The sequence below is a fragment of the Eucyclogobius newberryi genome, unplaced genomic scaffold, assembly GCF_026437365.1.
Source record: "Eucyclogobius newberryi isolate DKJ021-1_F unplaced genomic scaffold, fEucNew1.0.hap1 SCAF_11, whole genome shotgun sequence".
Lineage (NCBI taxonomy): Eukaryota > Metazoa > Chordata > Actinopteri > Gobiiformes > Gobiidae > Eucyclogobius > Eucyclogobius newberryi.
Window position 1 is genome coordinate 24,343,412 of NW_027315735.1, and position 25,476 is coordinate 24,368,887.

At 39.7% G+C, this 25,476-nt stretch overlaps 1 protein-coding gene across 3 annotated transcripts in view; it reads right to left on the bottom strand.

The window, feature by feature from the left end:
- The window catches only part of apbb2a (amyloid beta (A4) precursor protein-binding, family B, member 2a), a 41,841-nt gene that overhangs the window by 1,712 nt on the left and 14,653 nt on the right, over positions 1 to 25,476 (bottom strand). The window contains exons 8-13 of one of the 3 annotated variants that reach the window (XM_072439626.1): positions 25,260 to 25,387; positions 7,396 to 7,510; positions 3,999 to 4,074; positions 1,688 to 1,768; positions 1,491 to 1,606; positions 635 to 817 (exon numbers count right to left, since the gene is read on the bottom strand). In XM_072439626.1, the coding sequence (XP_072295727.1) occupies positions 635 to 817; positions 1,491 to 1,606; positions 1,688 to 1,768; positions 3,999 to 4,074; positions 7,396 to 7,510; positions 25,260 to 25,387 (699 nt within the window). Of the gene's footprint in view, positions 1 to 634; positions 818 to 1,490; positions 1,607 to 1,687; positions 1,769 to 3,998; positions 4,075 to 7,395; positions 7,511 to 9,328; positions 9,351 to 21,688; positions 21,921 to 25,259; positions 25,388 to 25,476 lie in introns of those variants that run through there. The other 2 variants (XM_072439627.1, XM_072439629.1) reach the window with 2 other exon arrangements.

Consider the following 25,476-nt stretch of genomic DNA (forward strand, 5'->3'; position numbering starts at 1 on the left):
ATATTTTGATTTGAATTGTGCTATTGCTATAACAACGAAAGATGCCACATCAGGAAGGACTCGTTATTTAGTCAACTAATGTGTGTTTTAGTCAACCAGCATTTTTATAAACCGACTAATTATTTTGTTGGGTTTGTAAAAGATTTGCAGATCAGAGAAATGAACGGTTGATGTGAATTAGCTGGAGTTTCATCTCCCTTTTACAAACTTGAACTCCTGTGAGTTTTTGGTCTTATGAGTGCACTTTGGCTCATAAGACCATACACAGCTCAAAGAGGTACTGACATCATTTTCAGAGCATTCACAATTCGAACACCACGTCTCCTTGAATATGCCTCTGACAAGCAAAATATAAAAGCTGATTTTAGTAGTATATTTGTTCACCTCTGCTCCTTCATTGTATAGACAGATCAGGACCTACAAGAACTGCATTTTTGGAGAGTCTGATAATGTTTGACCAGTTTTACGGTTTCTAATAGTTAATGTTTGGTGAGAGAATCTTCACTTGTTGCCACTTTAAATAGACTAAATAGACATATTACTAGAGCTTGCTGTTCGCTGCACCTGCCCCTTATATAGGCTATACTGCTGAGGTATTTGTGGATAAACGTAGGGTCATAAATACCGGGCTCACCACGCATGCCGCCTGCACAGCCTCAGACACACAGCCCGCGTTAGGGTCGCACCAGAACACGTGACATTGGAAATGTTGGCTCCCAGTGTCCATGATGAAGGCGAACGTGTGGATGTCCCGGCCCACGCCCATAAAGGACAGGAACCGCACCCGGCACTCCACCAGGGCTTCCTCCTCCTCCTCCTGAAACAAAAGAGTGACCAGTAATCTTAAGACGAAAACTTAATTAGCAGTATTTGGGCAGAATAAATCCTACACTGCAGACATTTTTATGTTCAAGACCATTTTAAGGTGATGGTACCCAGGATTTGCATTTACTAATGTTGATTTTGATTCCAAGGAAAATGCTCCATACCGATTTTGATGCTACAATGATAATAACGTTTTTATTTTTTAAACAATAGAATGTCATTTTCAACACAAAATAATGGTTGTTTCTTTGATATTATCATGTGGTTTTATACTAGTTTGAATATGGATGAAAGCTATTCAGAAAAGGTCAAAATTTGCCTTTAAATGTACATTTTACTGCTCATGAGTTTCAATGCTAGTTTTAGTATTGATTAGTATTTTGCTATGTATGTACTACTCATGTTACTAGTTTAATCTTATTGGTTTTGACTTCAAAGACAAAATGTGACCTTTTAAAATATTATTATTAGCATTTTAACATAAATACACTTTTTTTGTGTGTGATTTTTTAATATATATTTTTTTCCTCAAATGTTGTATATATTACAAAGTACAGTAGGCTACACGCATATTTGTTATGGCCCTTAACAGTTATTCCTTTATGAGAATGCTTTACAGTTTGACTAACACACGTCTCTAATAAAACAAGTACAATGTTTCTTGCCTTTTCCTTTATGACTGATACTGTGGTGTCGGCGATGCTCAGGATGACAGGAGTCCAGTCCTCTTTGCCTGTGGAGGTCACCAGATTTTCTATGGCCCCATTTATTATGTCCATCCCTGCAGCCAGAAACAACAGTGGCTAATGAGGTCCATGTAGGTCAAACGCGTACAAAGTGAGGCTAATGCATTTCATTTTACCTATAGGACGAGTTACCGACGTCACACCCAAATAAAACACATGGAACTTCTGAACCAGCTCAGTCTTTGGCATCGGGAACTCTAAACAGAGAAGAAGATACAGATAAATAACTGCATAGTAAATACCCATGTTTATGACAAGGCTAAAGATAAACAGAAAAGCCCGTATATTTATGTATAATTGGCCCAAACCAGAACGCTAAACAAACACCATAAATATTTAAAGGCTCCACATCGCTGCTGACATGATTAAACTACGCAAAAGTCACACACAAACAAGAAATGTGAAAGAACAGTTATTCATGCGCTGAATCAAATAATAGACGGTTGAAAAACAAACCAATAATATTAACATGCTCATAGTAAAGTATTTCAATGAGACAAGAACAAGCTTTTCCTCTCTGACTATTGATATTTCCATTTAAAAGGTGTATAAAAAAAATAGCTGTTCGGAATGTTTATTTAATTACAGCATGATTAAATAGAGATGTTTTTATTGCCTAATTTAGTTGAAGCATTATTGCATACAATCTAACAATGCTGACGTATTAATGTTCAAACAAGATGAGCCATTATAATGCGCTGCTTTGAACCACGTCTGAGGCATCTCTAACGGAGCGAACCTGCGCCACAATTGCTTGTCTGAACTTTAGTGATTTACGACTCATCTTATTACAATCTCTATGAACTAATCAATGTACATGTACCAGCCAAAGGTAATTGCTTTTTACTTGATTCATACACTCATAATTTCACTGTCAGAAAAACAAGAGAATTGGATCTGTTGCACGCTCTCCGTAAGCGTCCTAATGTGAAGTTAAAGAACGTTGAGCCACAGTTGTTTTTATATGAAATTAGTAGATGGATTTTTTTAAAGACTACAATAACTTCTAGCAGTAAAAAAATACTAAATAGGACAACTCAGGCAATTATGGCAAACAAATGTAAAGAATATGCAGGTATGAGACATTTTGGAAAACGTAATGTGACTAGATTTGAACTAGGAAATTATGTTTTCAAATCAGGATTTAGTTCACAGTAGCATTGTCAAGAAAAAATCTAAAATCTAAACCACAATAATAATTAAAAACTGCTCTTTTTTGAGGCATTAGAATTTAATATTTAACACAAAATAAAAGTACTTCTTAATGTTTCCATGTGGTCGCATACTAATTCTGATTAAGATCAAGATCAAGATCATATTTTGTGCAGTATTTCATTTTTTTTAGAATAATTGATAACTTTCTAAAATAATTATCTAATTTCAATCTAGTTTTGTATAAATTAGTATCAGATTTTTGACCCTTTTGCATTAGCTTTTGAGAGAAGACAAAAAATGAACTAATAAGCCAAATCATCAAATCAAAATAGTACTTGACAATAAGCAATACACTGACGAGTAAAGTTAGGGTGTATTAGAATCTCACAATTTGTGCAGGTCAAAACAACAGAATTCACATATTACTTCCTTAAAAAGACAATATTTTGCTGTATGGAGACGACACGTTGCCTAACTAACTGCAGCCTTGAATATTTGATAATTGCGCCATGACAAAGTTGGACTTCGATTTGATTGATATATTTTCTAGCCCTACTAAACATATCAATATATTCACCATCATACAGTTATTATAAAACTCTTTCTGATCGGCCCTATTCTATTACTAGTGTTTTTAAGCTTGTTTTAATGTGCAAATGAGCTACCATGACCATGTAATTTCCTCGCGGATCAATGATGCCTATGCGCCAGACATATTACGCCGATACATGCTTTGATGCTGAAGTTGAGACGCTGCGGTGGGGCATTTTAAGTACTTTCAGACTTTACCTCAAAGAAACACTAATTGGATTTTAATGAGCTGGCCCATGTTGTAGTGAATAGCTGATTTACTCCAGGTCTTTTATATTCTGATGCAGGGCTTTCTCTTGTACTCAGCACATTCGACATGCACTATTTGAACTCATAGCAAAGAGGAATAGTGCCCGGATCTTTTCTCCTCCCACCTATAATTACCAGGGACCAAGAGGAACAGAATCGCACAACAAGATTTGTTCTGCAGTCAGCATTGCCCGTACGTAGCAGACAAACATTCTCACTATCTTTTCTATTATCAACATGCACCCAGTGGCTTTCGATATGGACGTCTTCGAGGAAAACCTATGCGCTTTTAAACTGGGATAAACAATGTAACGTGAGACAGGAGGCCACAGCGGGCCAAGGAAGCATGAAGCTGACAAATCCAATTCCCACACAAGGGAAAAACAGAAAAACAGAGATACAAAGAAAGAAAGTGGGTTTTGAGAGTTTTACCTTGTAGTGGTACATCTGAGCCGGTCTGGGAGGAGCTGCCAGCTGCAGCCTTGGCACTTTTCCTTTCAGCCATAATCTAAATAAACATAAAATGAAACCAAAAGTTAGAAAAAGTGCTGGTAAACAATGAAAAATAAAAGTTTTTAAGGTTTTGGTCAAATTAACCATTGAAAAACCTATAACTGAATTATTGTGGCTGAACTACAATCTGAATCCAGGTATTTTTATTCCTTTTTCCAATTTTGCTGAACATAATGGTTCATAAAATTCCTATCAATGACTTCAGCGTGCTTCTTTTACTTTCTGGCAGACTAAGCGTATCCAGGCGCAAAGAGTAGACCATATGTAAAGGGATATAGGCGCCACTTTCCTTCCCAATGCATCCTGGCTTTTATTGCATGATCCTGTCCATGGGGCGGGGAGTCGTAAGGTCTATGTCTTTAGATCTTGGAGCTATTGTTTTTACAGTTCTAAATGTAACCAACCAAGACCAGTAACCATCAAATCAGTGATTTTGTTGTTTTGTAATAGGCTAAGGACTAAGGTATAGTACTTTATTAGTCCATCTTGAGGGAAATGTGTTATCTGCATTTGACCCATCCTTTAATGCTGCTGGACCAGTCAGCTGCTGCGTTATGGGGATCAATGCCCATGTTGGGCTTGGTTTGGTCAGGACCATGGAGGATGTCCTACTGTGCATGTTTTGGGTGAGAAAGAAGCCTGGGCAGCGTCAAACCCAGATCTTCTTAATATGAGATGAGAGTACTAGCTACACGGCCACTTATGTATATGTGTATTAAATGATATAAAACATGTAAACATTAGTGATTGTTCAGCAATTTTTTTTTTTTTTTTGCTTTAGTGAAATCTTGTTCACTCTAGTTTTTACCATAACATTGTGGCTGTGTTCACACTTACATCAAAATATTGTAGGACTAAACTGGGATTAAACCAGAAACTCGACTTGAATAAAACCATGATGTATGCAGGACTAGAACACGACAAAACCCGGTCTACATCAGAACTAAACCAGGATCAGACCAGGACCGAACCAGGACGAGCATGAACTATTCTCTCTCTTCATAGCTGTCTTTTGTAACTGTCTGAGCCCAAGGGCTGATTTACGTCTTTGGCCCGTCTGTCCTGGTCTCTGCAGTGTGCATGGCCCCAGCTCCAGACACTTGATTAATTGTGGGTGTCATTAATCTGAGGCAGTGGTGAGACTGCAGCTCGGCTCACAGGGGAACATGCAAAAGGAGCATGCACGGGGGCCAACACGGCCGAAGAAGTGCAGCTGCAAAACGCAGGTCACTGGGTTTATCTGCTGCAGAGGAGACAAATCACACTCAAACTGCACTCTCTTTTTACAGTTATGACTCGAGGTCAAACAAGTGCAGCAAATCTTTAACTATTACTTCAGTACACAGTATAGTTGCATTCACATTTTATAACTTGAAGATGTGATCATTTAAGATGGAGGGCAGGGGTCTATTAACATAGGTGATTCACAGTTTTTAAAAATAAATGTCCAAACTTATGATCCACAAATGTTGAGCTGTATCATTATTTGTTTGGGACTTGCTCAACAAATTTGACATATTAATCTTACAGCTTAAAGTCCTTTCAACAGTCACTTCTTTGGAGTTAATGACACTTCTTTTATTAAGCAATTATGAACAAATCTACTGGTAGTTTCTTTCATGGATAGACCAAGTAATTACAGAGCGATGAACCCTAAAACAGGTAAACCAATCTGCAATCTGACAGTTAAACAGTGAATTCTAAAATTAAAATTACTAATATCACCACTTCTACCACTGCCACGACAATACTGTTGAAATAGGTTCAAGGTTTTCTGTTGTTTGCATCATTAAGCATACACACATATTGGGGAAACGATGAGCGATGACCAGATTAATTCGTAAATCAATAAGCGTGATTATCCTGCTAGCAATATAATTGTAAGAAGAAAATATAGCCGTGACCCTTTCAGAAAGAAAAATAAATAATAAAATAAAAGAAAGATAAACCAAAGAGCAAAGTGCTTTTTATCTGCTCGTTTATCTCACATTAAAAGCTACTTTTTTATTCAGAAAGTTTGATATTGTGACATTTCAAACTGCTCCTTCTACTAAAACTGCAATCAATACCACAGATGTAATTTTCTTGTTCACATCACTTTGCTTACATTTTAGCATCTTAAATAGTAAAATAAAAGATTAAGAGTGAAATTGAATAAAAGTACACATAGCTAGAGAAAAATGTAATAAAAAAACATTAACTTGCATAATAACACTTCCTTTTTACACATTCCTCCCCTCTGATGATAAGATATATATATATATATATATATATATATATATATATATATATATATGAATATAGATATAGTAGGTTGTATCAATAAATAGGTTGATGAGTTTTGTACAAGTAGATCCTCCAAGGTCAGAGGATGGAGCAGTTTGCCTTAAGTGCATTCTGAGGTGCACTTAAGAACATGATGTCTTGGACCCTCTGAGGGTTCGCAAACTTATGTTCCTATAACCCAAATCTTATCTCCCTACTGCAAATGGCTCCTTATCTGATCCCTCAAAATGCTTTCCTCTCAACTGATATGGTCGAAAACACACTATACTAGGTTTTAAACATCCAGATAAGGAGAATAAGCAAAAGCATAGGCTTTTTGTCCCAGTGTCATAATGCAGGGGTTTTCTAGTGAAGGAAATGGGACAATGGGACAAAAAGGCTACATTAAAATGACTGACTGTTAATGTCATGATGTCAATGGTTTGATGATGACTTAGGACTGTTTCCTTTAACAATCAACATTTCAAAACGGAATATTCGATAGCGTGGCAGCACGGTGGCAGAGTGGCTAGCACCCTTGCCTCCCGACAGCAAGGTTCCAGCTTCTGGGCGGGTTTTCTCAGCCTCGATAAGGATCTGGGGATGGGTCTAGTGCAGAGGACAAATTTCTCCAGGGGGACAATAACGAGTACCTTAACCTTTTGCATAGTCAGAAGGGAGTGGCACTATTTTGGAAAGAAATACAGTACTGACAATCCACAAATGTTGAAACTTAACATTTTTAGTTAGCGATGGGGAAATTAATGCTGTGACTTATTGTCCAGTCAACTGACAATCGTAAACATTGTACCGTTGACACAATTACCTCTGTTTGATGCAATGGTGACACGGATAGACCCAGTACAGAGATACAGCATTAACCATAATCCATGCTGAGACATTTTGCAGTTTGACCGTTTTACAATTGACTCCTGACCTGCCTTGTCAAACTTCAGACACTTGAGCGGGCCATGACACCACCGCATAAACAAAACCTGTTCCCCAAAGTAGCTCTCCATTCAAACAAAGAGTCATACGTCCAAAGTCTCACCTTGGAGCAGATTTCGTGGAGACTGGTGGCGATGGCAGCGGCGGGAGTATCACATCTGAACACGTGGCACTTCAGCACCCGCGTGTTCTTGTCCCGCGCCACGTAGGCAAAGTCCCTGAAACCAACACAAACAACATCAACAACTCAATATTAGGGCTAACAGGGACAGGTCATTACCAAGCTAATGTATTTGTAAGTGAGAGTTTGCATAGTGAGATTGTTATTTGTTCCGCCTCAGGGCATTTCCTCATCTCATATATAGTGGTTATGGCTACGTATGAGTGTCTTCATTTAATTTTATTACACCTAAAGCTGCCACCAAGTGCAATCTTAGCAAATTGAGCTCACATCTGGCCTCATATGCAGTAGTTTGAACATGATTGTAGGATGAAATATTGCTTGTTAATGGTTCTTCCATATATTTCATCTTCTCAACATGAAATGAATTGCATGCACAGTGTTTTAAACTTCTGGAAAGTTTATCAGAGTGAAAATACACTGGTCAGTGGGTGATATTTTTTTATATTTATCTGTTTTTATTATTACACTTCTGTTCCTCATCTGTTTCTTTACCTAATCTGTGTTGCAACTCTGGAATTTCCTCATTGTGGGACAAACAAAGGTAATCTTACGTTGATGAAACAAAATAAGATCATGTGAAGAAGTGCTAAAAATAAAGCTACTACTACTACTACTACTACTACTACTACTACTACTACTACTACTACTACTACTACTACTACTACTACTACAGCTATTTTATCTTGCAATAATTGATATTTACTCAGGCTGCAACTAATGAACTAAGTATTCCACTGCAAGTATTTTTTTAAATTATTCAACAAGTAGAACAATAATTTATTTTGTAAATTGAGATGATTAAAACATATTTTTAACTTGATAAAAGTGAAAATATGCTGACGGAAGCCTTCTAAATAGACGAAGGTGAATAGAAACAGGCAATAATAATAACACAGAAAACCCCCACTAAAAATCTACTTAAATCCAACCCACTGTGGAGGTCGAGCAAAAGAGAAACATGGTTGTGTACAGTGCAGCATATGGACAGAATAAATGGCATGTGAACAGCAGGTGAAGTGACTGAACTGTATTACAATAGTATGTACAATACGATGGCTAATCAAAATAAAATCATAATTTTAGTAAGCGATTAGTCACGATCACTGTGATTAATCTATCTATCACTACTACCATCGCACTTGAGGATATAATTACACTTTCTCACTCTCACACAAACAAAACCTGGCACTAAACCTGGACTAGATCGGATCAGAAGAGTCAGGGCCAAACCAGGGCAAGTGTGAACACTGCCCGTATCGTCTATTTCCATTTTTCAGAATGTAAATCTATTAATTTTTGTCCACTTCTGCGACAGGTAAGAGATGCTGAAGAGCGGCCTGGGTTTCAATGCTTCAAATGACGCCCGGTAATTTCATGCACAAACAGAAATATCACATTAATCACAGCCGGCTCTTTGTGTTTATGATCCCATTGTGCGGCTGTCTCCTCTGCCTAATTGCGTGCTCACTTTTGGGGTCGATAACACTCCCGACTGTGGCCAAGCAGGAGAAATGTGTGTGGTTGGATATTAGTGAAGCGTGCACAGCATCTCGCGCTTTGCTCAGGGACATTTAAGCCCTGTGTCACCTGACCAGCGGGAGTGGCCTTGGCATACGCAACACAAATGGCTCTTTTATGGCGCTCAATGTGGGATCAAAATGACATAAAACAGCAAGCAACTCTTAACAGGAAATAGCCAGTGGTCAGTGTGTGATTTAACATCTGCGACGTGGGCAGTCACAGTTAAAATGGTGCAGTAAAGAGCAAGACTCACTCGAGGAAAAACGTGGAGGTGTGCACAGACAGATGAGATGAGATCGACAGTGTTTTGGAAATAAAAGGAAACAATTACCTTTCTCTGGATCCAATAAAAGTTATGGAAGCAAAGGACGAGAAGGGGAAAAGAACAACAGTTCAGGTTAAGTATTGAGAAAATGTATTAAGCACGTACATGTTTGTTGAGGTCTAAACTACAGTGTTCGTTTGCAGGTTGGAATATCTTATTATTGAATAGCAAAAGAAAAGATAAGATAATCTTTATTCGTCCCACAATGAGGAAATCATAGAGTTGCGATGCAGAAGACAAGAACAGTCGGAGAACAAAGCAATTTAACCATTTAACTAGAAAAGAAGATTGAGTTCTGTCGACAAAACTCATCCTAGAAGCTTGCATGAAACATATCTCCATGAAGACCAGCAAGTGGCACAACCAGACCAAGTTACTCTGTAGAGAGGCGAGCTCACTCACTGAAAGAGATTTTTCTTTAATTGAAGGCATTCGTTAAACAATGAAAAGACCTTCATCTATCCATCCAAGCAGCAGCGACTCACACAGTTCCAGGGGGTTCCTGAGGTGATATTGACACATTCATATGAACACATACTATTCCCTCGTCCCGTCCAATCCTCTAAATCTCTGCGCTCCGTCTCGCTCTGCTTTGGTCTTTAATCTGCAGCTCTCACCTCCTCTGACGCGCGACAGGAGAAGCCCCACGAAGAGAACAAAGTCAGATCCATGCCAACAACATCTCTCCCATTTAGTTCAGACTACAAAGGCGGCACGAGTATCAAAAGGCCTAATTTAAACAACGACGGGCTTTGATTCACTGATGATCTATTTAGCATAAGGTGGATTCGGATGTGTTTTGTACAAATCACAAATGCGGTACGTTTTTCAATGAATCTTCAGAGCCGAAAACTTCACTCACAGCCAGTAGTCGCCCACACAGTTGCTCTTGAATGTTACTGTCGTGAACCGCTGAAGACAGACAGGCTTCACCTTAATGTTCAGTGCGATAAGTCAGAATCACATTTGCTTTTCAGTGCAGTATTTCAAGCATCTCTATGCACCACTCTCTGTTTTTGTCTTTTAATGTCATAACATCATCGTTGGTAAAGTATGAACTGGGATTCAGTGGCTGCAGGCATATGTATTGGACATTGGGTTGAGTGACTGAACTGACTGACCAATGATCAATGGGTAAATAATAGATAAAAATAGACCATGACTTGTGTTCACCTCACCGCAAAAGGAGGAAGTAGGTATTTAAATCTGGCTCTCACAAACTCTTTGGCACATCTGTAATATCGTGCACAATTTAAGAAGAGCTTTTTTCAGATGGTGACGTGAGACTGGGGTGGACACTTCAAAGCACAGCCAATCAGAACACTGCTTTCAGCCTCTTGATGAGAAATAACATTCTTTATTATTAGATGCAGACAGTGTGAAGCGGTCTCATTTTTCACCCTGCTTTTACGATATACTCTTTAGGGGGAAAACATATAATTTAAGACAAAAAAAGCCAGGAACCCAAGCTTTAATAAATATATTTAGTCTAATATCAAATCAGTAAAAATGTGTATTTTATATCATTAGAAGTCTTGATATTATAATGGGTGTTGTAAGTTTAAAATGAGCCGCTACAACCTTAAAACTAGATTCAACAAACTCCTACAATAAAATGACCTATTAACATCTTTACGGTAAGTCATAATTAGAAAAATTAGGATTTCAAATAATGTTACTGTAAAAAGGCAACATTGGCAGTTATGTGTTATTACATTGCAACTACACTGTCCAAACTAAAAACGTCTAAATTTGACCGCATAAGCACAACCACTGGAAAGTTGCCAGAGTGGATTTTCATAAATCTGACGTGGCTGCTCTAAGTTTTGTTTTCCCTTTAGTGCCAAAACTTGTAGGATTTGCAGCCAATCGTAAGTGTAACTCCTCCAACGTTTGGTGGGAAATTTGTGCAAAATGCCAAACTAACGAATACAGATTTGGACAGAAAAGGTGCCGACATTTTGCAAAAATACAGTACCATACATGCTACGAAGAATATGGTCAGAAATAACTTAATTAAAGCAGGACGTTACGAGCCATGATAGACCAGAGTCTGAGTGGAAGGAGGACTTTCTGGCAGTGAATAAGATGGACAGAGTTGGCAAACAATGTAGGCAGCTGGACGGGGCCAAGACTCAAAAGGTAAGAGAGATTTTAAAGATATGGTAAAGTTAAAAAAAAGAAGAAAGAAATAGTAGATAGATGTATTTTTTCATCGTTGGGTGAGCTCTTCGTAAACGGCAGGGATGACTAACCCACCACCAGCGCTGTGTCTTTGATCCTGATGGCTACGAGGCACGCTCAGCTCCAGAGATTAAACCAGGTCACGACTCTCGATGTTTTATAGAGCACAAAAGCCACACGAAACCAACGGCGACAGCTGCTTTGACATCACCTGCACCTCGCTCTGTAGTAGAGTGGAAACATTAGCATAAATACTAAATAGAAGGGAATCCACGCTTAACATATAGCGCCAAATCAAAGGGATTCATCCAGTCAATTTATCAAGTCGCTTTACATCGATACTGCGGTTTACAATGAATAAGTGTAGAATAATGGTTAGTGTTTAATACTAAATAAGGATAAAATGTCTTAGGCTGAAACAAGTCAATCAATTAAGAAAAACTAATTGACTATTGACTACTTCAGTAATCGAATAATGGTCTATATTTGGTCTATACACGGACTCCAATACATGCCATGTGCTGAGAAAACTGGTTTTATGACTCAGGCAGAGCAGTAATTATATCAAAAGGACATGAAAACTGTGGTTTGTCCGTAAATGTACGACCTCAACCTTCCTCTGGGTCAAATTCAGTCAAAATCTCATATTTACGGGTCTTTTCATGATCCAAACAACTAATCAATTAATCAAATGAACAAATGTAACAACTATGCTCGATTACAAATAAAGTTCAAATCACATTTACTCCAAACCCATTATTAATTACTCACTGTATGCCACCAAAATGCATAATCAATCACCAAACCTTTCACTTTAAAGCTTGATTTCCTCTTAGTAACTAGCACTAAACTCATGTGTAATGTATGATAATATTCCATTCCATTTCAATTGAATTTATTTTTGATTAAATAATGTTCATAGGGAATTGGGAACGTCCCAGTGTCCCGTGTCCGTAGACAAATGTCCCAAGCTCCTTCTCTGCAAGGAAAAACTACCAAACCTCACAGTGAAGGAGCGTTCTGACTCCCTTGAATGGGTATCAATTCTAGCCTACAATTATTGAGCAATTAACTTTGATTACAACTAATCATTTAGACCCTTGAAAATCACTGAGATAATTTTTCCTCTAACTGGAGCTCGATATTTTACTAATCAACTTCTTTTGTATCAAAGTAATGTTGATTAAAAATGCTGATGCGTTGTTGCCCCAGTCTTACATTTTCATATCAAGCGCTTTATTATTATTTTTATTATTGATATTTCACGGGTTGATTAGAATTGAGTTGATTATGCCGTAACTTTTGGAATCTGACATTGCGTTCATCACGAAGAGTGAGAAACAAGCAGAAAAGCACACACTCGAACTCGTAAAAAGTACTGTAAAAAGGTTGCCTAATTTCTCCAATAACCATAAAGGATCATTAATATTTATCGCCGATACCTTCATTGTGAGTCTTCAGGTGCTAAATTGGGCTCATAAAAGTAAACCGCCCTGATACTGAGCAGTAAAACCCTCTTTATGATGCAGTGAACTCCTCCTCATTTTTCCTCGTCTCACCAGAGCCGCGCCATCTATCACCGCGCACAGACTTCCATTATCAAACCGTCTCGGTGTACATACGAATGCACTTACATATGCTAATGCGCTAGGCTAATGCTGATTGGAAATGCCTGCAGTGCTTTGTGGTAGTCAGCAGAAAACAGGGCCGAGCGAGAAAAACCTGTGACGTGCACATTTTTGGTTTGATTGGATTTTCTTATTGTCTTATCTAGAAACACATGCATATGGCTTAATTAACACACACAAAATGTCTTCTGTCTGATCTCTGCTTCAAACCACATGCTTTTACTGACAGAAGATTGACTGTAGACTTCTCGAATAAAAACACTCATATTTACAACGCTATTGCTATAAAACACTGACGGCACATGAGGAGTACAACAGGATTTAGTCACTGATAACAAGTGAAAACAAACATTTCAAAAACTGTGTACATCTGTAGGCCTGAATGGGGACTATTTCAGGACTAAAGTCGGACTAAACCAGAACCAAAACACCAAAAGTGCAACAAAATGTGGCCAATTATTACATTGAAAAGGTAGATTTTTGTCAAATGAATGTCTGAGATTGAGTCAAGGACATTGCAGTAAACTGTGCAGCAGGTAGCTCACTTCCACTCCACCAGCAAGCAGCAGGTAGCTCACTTCCACTCCACCAGCAAGCAGCAGGTAGCTCACATCCACTCCACCAGCAAGCAGCAGGTAGCTCACTTCCACTCCACCAGCAAGCAGCAGGTAGCTCACTTCCACTCCACCAGCAAGCAGCAGGTAGCTCACATCCACTCCACCAGCAAGCAGCAGGTAGCTCACTTCCACTCCACCAGCAAGCAGCAGGTAGCTCACTTCCACTCCACCAGCAAGCAGCAGGTAGCTCACTTCCACTCCACCAGCAAGCAGCAGGTAGCTCACTTCCACTCCACCAGCAAGCAGCAGGTAGCTCACTTCCACTCCACCAGCAAGCAGCAGGTAGCTCACTTCCACTCCACCAGCAAGCAGCAGATAGCTCACTTCCACTCCACCAGCAAGCAGCAGGTAGCTCACATGATATTGGAGCACTTCCTCTGGTTTGATGAACAGAAACACAATGGTGCCTATATGCCGTTTGTGTAATCTCATCTATACATATTGCATCTATGTGTTTTTATTATTCTTTTTATAAAGATCGTTTGTTACAGGACGCTGCATTCGAATAGCAGTCGGGCATCTGGTGTTTTCACACTATGACATGATGAATACTCAGTTGTGAAAGAAGCAACAGCGGACGTTTTGATTTCCTGTCTTCTGTAAATTGTTTGCCCTCGAGGACCTTGATGAGCACCTGCATCCAGATATCACTTCTCCCTGGTCCGGGTGAGCACTCTCATTCTCCTTTTAATCGAGAGGTCAGTAAATGCGTGCAGTAAATGTGATTTTGTGACATGGCAATGATTAAAAGTCTGTATTCATGTTTATGTTCAGGGCATTAATATTGAAATAGATCTTTATTAGTTTTTCATGAGACAAAATGAAATCAAATTGAACAGTGTGATCGATTGATATGAGGACAAAATTGTGCTTTATTGGGAGCTCAGTTCGTTTGGATTCAAATACTGCTAATACCACAAGAACAATGCGCGTCTGCGATTGTGGGCAGTCAGCAGAAAGCGCCAGGTGCGTGTCCACGGACTGTGTCATAGTTTTTATTGATTGCGTTTGAAGCGTTTACTCTGCCGGTGGTTTGACGTGGATCTGGGTCTGATCCAGTGCAGTGTGTGATACCGAGCGGAGGTGTGACAGCTGCGGCGGGCGAGAGTCAGAGGAAAACCCTTTCATTGCTTTGTAAAGAGAATGGCAAAGCACCTGCAGCACTAGATATATTTAGAAATGTGTTTGTTTTACTTTCTGGGATATCTTGCCTTAATGCCACAATATTATCCGCGGTAATTGGGCCAAAATTGCTTGAGTCTGACTTTGAAACGCAATCAGAGTTATACTATACGGGTATTACGGCGACAAAAGTATAACATTTAAAGTAATTACGGGTATGTTGGTAGAAATCAAAATAAAATGTGCCCTCGAGTGCTGTTAAAAAGACACACAGTGATGAAGAAGCATCTCGGCTGTCTGTGAACAACATCATCGATATTAATTCTGCTTTTGCCCGAGAGTCTTTATAATCTGCATGTACTCCTCAAAACGTGTTTCATTTTGGATCCATTATAGATCAAACTCAATAAGCACTTCAGTGAGAGGCGGTTAAAAAACAGCACCCCGTGTGCTGATAAAACATGACCGTAAAAGGACTTAACTGTAGTTTACTATAATGGGAAATGGAGTATGTCGGACAGTTGGACAAAACACAGGAAGCCACTGTAAAAGCAATTTAATTTTACTAGGGCATTCATTTACCATGTGCAGAGCTGTGATCAAATGTGATGCTTTAATAGTAGCTCTCTTCTCCTTTAGATGCACAATAGTTAGACACAGTTTCATCATATCAGGTTTATGACTTCATAAAACAAACTTGGAAAAGGAGGCCATTAGTAGAATTGCATTTGTGTATTTACATATCTTAATTAGACTTTGTGCTGATGGCAGTTTTGGGAAGTGTTTGTAAGAGCAAATATTGGACACTTAAGTAACTAAACTTAATGATGCAACGTAATGTAAAAGCCTCTTATTTAAAAGACTAGAGAATAATGAATACTTCTGTGCACTAATGTTATGACGATTGTACTGTGTAGGAGAACAAACAATGTTATCTTTCCTGGTCTAATAAATGCCATAAACATAAGAAACATCCTGTAATAAGTGTGATGGTCTCAGCATAAAGGTTTTTTCAGGTCAGTTCTACTAAATAATTATGACATCACCTTGTTTAGACCATTTAAATGTGTGTAAACAAAAACATTAGAATACTGGAATGGAAGCAAAAGTGAAGTAGACCATAATGTGATATTTTTTGATGATGGCATAATCTAGATTGTTAGGTTTTACTGGACAAATAATGTTGAAGAAATGTTGAGCCCACAATAGTTTTTCGTTTCTACAAACATATTACATATTTTACCACAAATTATACTTTTTGTGAAGCTCAAATACAACATTAAGGCTAGAACATTTTATTTTGTCCAAGTTTAGTTATAGAACAGCTGACATTTCTACCCTGCAAATTCAAAGTTGTTGCTCACTTTTTGTTATTGAGACATATAGTCATTCGCGTTTCGATCTGCTGTCAGTTCATCTTTGAAAATGTGTTATAGTTTGCTACATTTTTGCCTCCATTTCGGATTCTTGAACATTCTGAAGACAAAGTGTTTTAAATGATCTACCGGTACATACAGCAGGGTTCATAATATGCAGACAATCAGAGAAGAGAGAAACAGAAATGACATGTAACAAGTTATTAAACCGTTCAAAAATGATCTGCGACAAGCCTGAATCGATGGACACACCAATGTATTCAGTAAAACACGTGACATAAATAAAAGCGTGGCAATGATAATAGCAGTTTGTTCATCATCGCATCACATCAGTGCAGTTAAACCCTGAGGAGGAAGGAAATCCCGCTCTGTCTTCTCGTAGTTAAAGGCGCGGTGACAGTGGAGGCTGGAGCTCTGTGTGACCTCCTGAATTAGTCATGCCCCGCGGCCATTAGCTTTAATGTGGGCCGTCTGAGCGTAATTACCTCTCGCACCGTAAAGGCGTTTACAGCACCGAGATGATCAGAGAAAACCAGCTCCACGGGCCAGAGGTGCAGCCCTGCCCCCCCCTCAAACTGTGTCATGGACTGGAAAATACTAAACAACAACGTCCTACGCACACACAAAACACCGATGAACCGTAACAATATGAGCTCTGACAATGAAGTGAAAACAGATCACGGCACGTGTTGGACAGCCACAAGAGAAAGTGAACATTTTACAATTATCTGCATCAGTTAATCTGTCGTAGTCGTTGTTTTCTATCATCAGATGAAAGCTTTGAGCCACATGAAGGTTAAACTACAAGTGCCTGTTCATTACTAAAGGACTTTCTCTTTGTATAGTGGGAGTATTATTTTAAAATACTATCTCTTTGTCAGTAAATGCTTCTCTCAGCTCATGGCATGTTTGGGAATCCGTGCTTTGTCCAGATACTGATAATTTTTCATCTATTATATTTGACTTTTATGTAACATGTAAAACGTTTGAAGACCAGTGCTCATTTACAACCCAGAAACCCCGGCAGGACTATTTTATTGACGACTATTCACCGGTAACTACACATGCAAAGGACAAATGATCTATAGGACAAGCACAAAGCACGGTGTGGGCAATGGGGATTATCGACAAGATATTTCAATAATCGAATAAACATGAATGTATTTGATTAGTTGTTGCAGTTGTGGTTTCTTCGACCAGGTCATACTCTGAGCTTTCAAAAACTGCAGCACTTGTTTTACACCAGAACTGGACGAATAATCGAATTTTAATCGATATTTTGGCCTGTTTAATTGCCGATCACATTTTGTTTTGAAGGAAGAAATTTGTGCAGAAAAGACAAGGGGAAATCAAATAGAAAATCAAATAGAAAATTTAAATAAGGTGGCTTAAATACAAATACTGAACAGGATAGGGCTGGTTATCTTATAAATGATTAAACTTGGTTGGATAACAGTTAAATAAACAATTACTGACATGGCTCAGGGCATTTGAAAGGAAATAAAACATACAATTATAATTCAGTTTGAATTGAAATTAAGGGGAAACGTTATCCAGCACATGGCGACTGAGGTTAGAGCTGTATTTTATATTTTAATGGTATGATTCTGTTCAAAGTCCACATTTTAAACATGACCTGGAGTATTGAGATTTGACAAAAACGAAACGACAAAAAAACGACAAAAACTAATCCAAAAAATCTCACAATTAAAAATAACACACGGTCTTTTGCAGAGGAAGTTACGTCACTTAATTAATCGCGACCATTTCATTTGCCATTCCGATTCAACTGTGAATCATCTTTTGCCCCTAACCGACACGATTGTATCTGATAGCTGACGCCGTTTGCTGCTACACTTCCAATTTGCTTCATCTTCTCTACGTGTGCCGTGGCGCGGGGCGGGAAAAAAGAACAAAAAAAGAAAAAAGAACACACCATTTCACAAAACCTACACTGTAAATTGTGAGAAAATCCACACGGGGCTGAGGGTTTATGTTCCTATGGCGGTTGTGACCCAGTTCTGAGCGAATGGCAGAGGCAGGAGATGAGACGAGGGGCGGGGCCAGGCGCTAAGTAGGCACGGCGCACTTACATCCAGCGCGTGTCAACAGTCTATACATCATCACAAATGTAAGGGCGATAATCAGTGGGTGGGCCAAAACGTATGGACGAGGATTGGAAGTGGATGAAGAGGAGCGAGATGGTGGCCTGCCCGCTGTTCTCTTCATCTTTTATACATCGCACTGGGCTTTTTTTTTGTGCCAAGGCTTTAGTAAAAATTCACTTCGGCACTGGCATCATTCAAGTCGCTTTTATAACACCTGTGTTGGCGGGACAGGCTTCTTTGGCGTCCCGAGAGTTTTTTCCAGAGCACGGAGCACAGAGCAATGGGAATCACACTGTCTCCATGTAACCTAATTAGGAGCACATGCTATTAATCATAAACTGCAAACACGCTACAGACCACATCGCCACATTGGAACGCGAGTGGCTCCGCAGCGAATGGCCCACATGTTTTACACGAACGCTGTTGTTTGTTTTGGGTTTTCTTAACTACGCTGTAAAAAATTATTCGTCCGCAATCACATTTACTCTGTTGTGAGGCAGAGGCTTCAATCTTTAATAATTATCTGGTAAAAGCGTGAAAGCAGCAGCCTAAACGATAATGAAGTGGATGTGCGAGTGACCAAAGTGGAAAAACTGGTGAGGGTCAGAAGGAGGAAACCCCGAAGACTGAAGACTTCACACACAAAAATCAATCCTGTGACATTTCTTGCAAATTTATGTCCTATAAATAGCTCATGGTAAATGTTATTGAAATTAAATTAAAAGGTCTCCTTGGTCATGATGAACACCAATGGGGTAATCAACATAATTCTTAAATATAGCAGAAAATGCACTCGTAGATACATAACATTTCTGGTGAGGGTTCAAACCTGTACTTGTCTCCACAGATATTAAAGGTGTCAAAAAAGGTGTCGGAAATCTGATACTAATCAATATTAAAAATACTATATAAACTAGATACTCATTTGAGCAAGCATCGGTACTAAAAGACATCACATAGACAGGATGAAATGTGAGCTTTCCTAAACAGTTGAAGGATTTTGAGCTTTATCAGGTGTAAGAACACATTATAACATAAATAAAGTACTATTATTTTGTGTTGAAACGTACATACTATTTAGAAGAGTGTTTCCTTTGCATTGAAATAGATTGAGATGTTTTTGCTTTGCCTGTAATGTTCCACGGTTACAGGCCATAGTTACAGGTCAGATCTGTGAAGACGAGAGTAAGCATTCATTCAGAATAAGAATGAATTTTTCCAGATATTTTAACAATATGTCCCCTTCAAAATAAACAGAACTGAATCAAGCAGAGAGCAAACGACCACTGCAGCTACTAAGTGTAGTTTTAGTTCTAAATTTATAGCAGAACGTAATCTATCACAAGACATTTTTGATGATTACCTTTGAAATTAAGACACAATAACATTTGCTTGAAAAGAAACCCTGTTACATCTTTATACTATATTCACATAGAAGACGACCTAAATAGATAAACTCTGTATGAGCTAAACTTTCCCTCATTCTTTTGTTCTATGAAAGACTTCAGCTGCCATTGCATCTTTGAACGTTTTTGTCATTTACCTGTCATGTGTAAAACTCTTCCCTTGATCAAGAAATTAAACTACTTTTATAATCATCGCATCATTTTAATCCAGAGCATTCATTTCACTGTCAATATTCCTTCCAGAAGGCTCCAGTTTAAGCTCATGTGCCGTGAACATGGAAGTCTAGAAACGCACTGTAGATAAATCTTTCTGCACATCTAATAAAGTCATTGGTCCAACCTTGAGCCTTCAGTCTCACTCAAGTCTCTGCAGATTAAACTTGCACAGACAGCTGTCCAGTCCACAGCCTGACTTTGCCCGCGCTCATGTCCCGCTGTGTCCGTCCCCGTCCCACAAGGGAACACCAGCATCAGCTCCACTCACACTGCCTGGGACTGGGGAGGATTTTATTGGGACTAGATTTATCGGCTGGTGGGGCAAAAGCAGGGGATCTATAGTCGGGATGAGGGGAGTAATCTGTCAGGGAGACAGGGATTACGGCAGGTGTGCCTAACAATGCTAATGTAGGAAGCAACTGCAAGAAGAAGTGTGTTTTCAAACTACGATCCGTCCCTCCACTTGACGTGCGAGTGGACAAGAGAGGGGGACACGGCCGCTTCGCGTAATGACTGTTTGGACTGCGGTGGCACCCTGGGGAGCGGACCCACCCTGCCATGAGGGCGTGAGGGCGGAGTACCGGCGGTGATGGATCGCGCGGGGATGAGGAGACGCTGACAAAGGCACTGACGAAGACACTGACGGCGACTTGAAGAAAACCTCTGGTCAAGCTCAAACCTCGCACGAGCGGGAGAGAGAGAGAGGAGCCATCCATCAAAGTGGCACGTATCGAGTGGGTCTAGGTGTTAGGGCCGAGTCCCCAAGGACCATCCGATCGGGTCCTGTGCATGTTAATTAGGACGACAAAGGCCTTGACATCAGCAAATAAGTCACCACCCATGACACAGAGCGAAAAAGGGGAAAATGGTACAGTATGAGGACAACCATGTGCTTCATCTTTGACATAACTGGAAGTGAATGGAGGAGTGCGTTCAGCATTAAAATAGTGATGATACAGGAAGCTAGCCCCTCTCTCTCTTTCTCTGTCTTTTTTTCTTTTTTTTCTGCTTTTCAACATGCTCTGGCTGTCCACAGAAGGTCACAAAAGAAGGGTGAGGCTAGAGGGAGTAAGCAAACAGAGATCCACTACTACTGCCTGGCAATGAATATGAATTGATTCTACTATTCCGTGTGTCAGAGTAATTGTGCTTCCCTGAGACTTTAGTGAAAGTGATTGAGGCTTCTTTACGAGACACTATTAAAGTCATGCTTGATCACACTGCCGCTGTCTCAATGCTAATAAGTGTCAAGGACAAGGAAACAAGCGGGAACTGCCCCTAATGTCGTAAATCATCTCCCCGTGCTCAATTGTTCCTCACTCTCTCTCTAACGGAGGCAGCGAGGGGGAAACATATACATAAAGCCACGTGCATTCATCATGTGCACGCCGGCACCTACAGCCTTTCCCATTCGTTCTGACAGATTCCTAACGCAGAAGGAAGATGTCACAGAGAAGGATCTCCAACTTGGACTCTGAAAACCCCCCGTAGCACATCCAGACCTGTTAATCCCGGATCCCAAACTCACTCCCATCTCCATCTCCATCTCCTTCTACGTTCTTAAGCTCCTTTACTTCTTCTCAGTGACTCCGAATGCTCTGGCACCAGCTCCGAACGCCACCAACAAACTACACGTAAAAACAACGCGCTAATGCAACTTGACGTGACAAGATAAAGAGCGCTGGAGTGAATGAATGAAAGCTACTCACGCCACAAGACATCCTCACTCGTGCCCCTGCCTTGTTAGCCGCTTCCTTTGCCGCGTGACATTCCTCAGTACGAACCCCTTTGCACTGCTGGGTGAATCTCCTTCTCTCTCCGCATCCACTTTTTTAAAATCCTTGGGGGGTTCGCTTCCTTGCTCCCTTCCCCCCTGTTTTTTTCCTCTTTTTCCCTGCCGCTACCCTCTTCCTCTCTGCACCTTTCCCAAATCCTCTGCGTGTGCCACTTTGCCTTGTGTCTGAGTGCAAAGAAAAGCATGCCTCTGCACCCTCCCCCTGTCTCCTGCCTCTCCTCCCTCACTCACTCGCTCTCCCCAAAGCATCACACTCTCTCTCTCAACAGAAGCCACTTTGTTTGTCTTTCTGGTTTGTGTGCGTTTCTTTTGGCCCTCATAGGGTACATTTTCCATTTCTCTCGATTTTGCCTCAATAAAAACGAATAAAATAACGACTTTCAACATTCATTTCCTGCACATAAACAAAACGCACCTTTAATTGTTAACCTCTGACACTCTTTAAGTCTGAACTCCAAACCACATGCTTTCACTGATAGATATTAATTGAGTGATGATTAAAAAGCCACAAGCTAATTATTGACGTGTGGGACTGACTAAATCTCAATCCTGATTAAAATGAGATGAATTGCACGGCCTGAGGAACGGATGCTGCAAAAGTGCAACAACAAACAACAGAATAAAGCAGGAACAAACAGTAGATTTAGACAAAAAGAGCGTCAGAAAGTGTCAAGAAATAATAGAATTAGCCCAAGATGAGATAAAGATGCTTTAGCTCATCAGTGATATCACACAAGCACTTTAAGCAATTATGTCCATACTTTCAAAATAAACCAGCAGAGAAAGCACAGACATTTGAGACATTTTTGTTTAGAAACCTGGTGGCTGTGCTTCAGGTTTTGAGTGACAGAATGAGCGCACTTATCACACTGAACAGATGTGACTTTGAACTGAACAGAGTAATAGTTGAAATCATGATTTTGAATTTGATTTGCCCGCACAGCCCGAGGAATAAACCAATGGCTATACAGTGATTTAGACCCAACAACATCAACTACACACAGGAGCACCACAGACTTGCTGAGTGCTCCAGATTTAGCCCCATGACTTCATCCAACAGCATCAGACCACTCCTCTTTTCCCCCGCTCCCCCTTTAGAGACACTCATTTATATTGGATCAAGTTAAAGGGAAGAAGGTGGGGAACGGGGGCATCCTGGACATGCCTAGAAACGAAGAGGGGGAACGAAAACGAAAATAGAGACCGCGTGCAAAAGGAATGATGAATAGGGACCGAGTCTGCTTCAAGATTTATGTTAAATGCAATGGATTTTCTCAGAAGCATCTATTTTCTTAATTGGCATGTTTGTTTTTATCTGGAAAGTGCTTGATTATTCAGTTCAATACGGACCGTTCTCGCTCCACGCTCCGCATCTGTTTTGTAAGTGACTCTGACACAGAAACACACTGAAATCATTAAACAGACTTCCATATGTCTGATGCTGAGGAATACACCTACAATCTTCTTCTAGCAGCGAAAAGAACGTTAGAGCAGTGCCCTCTTGTGGTGAGTGATCTTGCAGCAGAAATACTTAAAAGCTTAAAAAAAAGGTTCCTTAGTAAACTATTTATAAAGTGCTTTGTTTTTATGCGCTTAGAAGTTGCCATTTAAGAATAACAGCATCTGTAGACGGCTTATGACACTTTATAAACGTTAATAAACCATCAATGAAACCATGTGTGATGTTAAGCGTGTACAAAATGTGTGTAGCATTTATCTGATGCTTACTAAATTATTGTCAATAACCAAGTGATGAACTAGTGCTTATTAACGCCTTGTAAATCGTTTATTAATTAAGCATATTTTAGGTATTTAAGTTGTAAAGCTGGACTGGAACTTTAGTCAAATGTCACTAACACAGTTGTAAGAATACATGATTGTTGTATAACGAATACTGAAGCATTAATTCATCTTATTTGACAGTGAAATAGATTCAGGAATCCATATCACAAGCAGCCAGTTTGTTCTCCATTTGTGCGGCAACCTAATCTTTGAGCCAACATGCGATGTGAAAGTGAGTCCTGTGAAGTTTAAGCACAGCAGTTGCTTTACCACCTTCACTGCAGCTACAGATAATACCACAACTCTTACTGCTGTATTACTGCCATCAGAGGCAGGGATTGGGCTAACCTTGCAACATCTTTTTTTTTTTTTTACATTGCATTACATTTTAAGGTCTAATACACGCTGAAAATTCTCAATCCTCAGAGACGCGAGACCGAAAAAGCTGATAATATTTTGGATTTATGGACCGCAGGCTGACTTTGTGCGGGCGTTACGGCTGAAGGAAAAAAGAGTGAGGTTGACATGGAAATACACCAAAAAATGATAAGGAAAGCCTGGCTAAAAGTAAGAAGATCAAACAAACTTAATTTCACCATTTCAGTTTTAAATGTAATCTCGTGAACATTTCAGCACAATTTCCCCGCTCACAAATATGGGCAGAGTGTACTGGAGACATGTCATTCTTTGTGATAATATTCCTACTGAATAATACATTTAAACTACCATTTGCAAATTGTTTCCTCATTATTGGATCACAAAGTCATTAACCCAGTTGTCAGCTCAGGTTCAAGTAAAGACGTGGCTGGAGACTAAAAAATATTCATTTTCACATTAAGTTATAATGAGCAATTTAGACTCATCAGAGTCACGTCGATAGACAATGGGGAAAAGCCCACAAGAACCGATAAAAACACATTAGGACGTACAGACACTTGATGAATATGGAAAAGCTGAAGTATACTTCCCACAAAGGCTCATTTTAGAAACAATTAATTCCTTAATCTTCAAGCAAAAAGCAGCAAAAAACAAACAAACTGAATTTTCATCAGTTTCCATGACATAAAAGTGATAAATGACATTATTATGCATTCATCCATCAGCAAAATACTCATATTCTCATAGTGCTTGAACACCACACGTTTAACCGTCAGACACTATCAACATAATATAAGAAAATACATACATTTTACAGTCCTGAATAGAAGGTATAGTTGTTCTTTTATGATAAGAAACCTCACATCCGTCTTACATCTGTGCACGCACCTTTATGTGACGCTGGGAATGCACGGTATGTTTGCAGGAAGTGTAAATATTTCTCAGGTTAATTGGAACCTTCGAGGGGCACGTGTCAATGAACGTTTAGCTCGCCTTCTCCACGTGTTATGCCAATGCCCGCCTCAGCAAACTGTCAGCGCCAGAGTAAATGGGTTAAGGGACTGGGACGGAGCCAAATGAGTGGCAGCCCCTCAGGCTTAAGGCTGAGATGGAAAATTAACAGCAGGGGACATAATTATGGTCTTTCTCGTGCAGAACTACTGAATCAGCAAAGAGCCCTGTTTGTGAATACGTTGTAAATACATTCATCTGTTTAGTGGGGTCGTTACTTGGACCGTTAATTATGAGGCGAGTTATAAATTAAACTAACAAGACAAAACCGATTAATAATGAATAAGACGGATAGAAAAAATATGTGTAAATACCTGTCGTGGTCCCGCCCCACGCCCCACACACGGATGCTGCTGATTGGCTGAGAGTGAAGGAGACTGTAGTCGTCGGGGTCAATCAAGGTCAACATTCGGTCCTGAAGCACCAGCAGCATTCCTTTACCCTGACAGCACACAAAAAACATCTCTGTGTTCATGGACGTTTTCATCTTTACACCACATCTCACACCTTCATACGTCGTGTTTTAGCTTT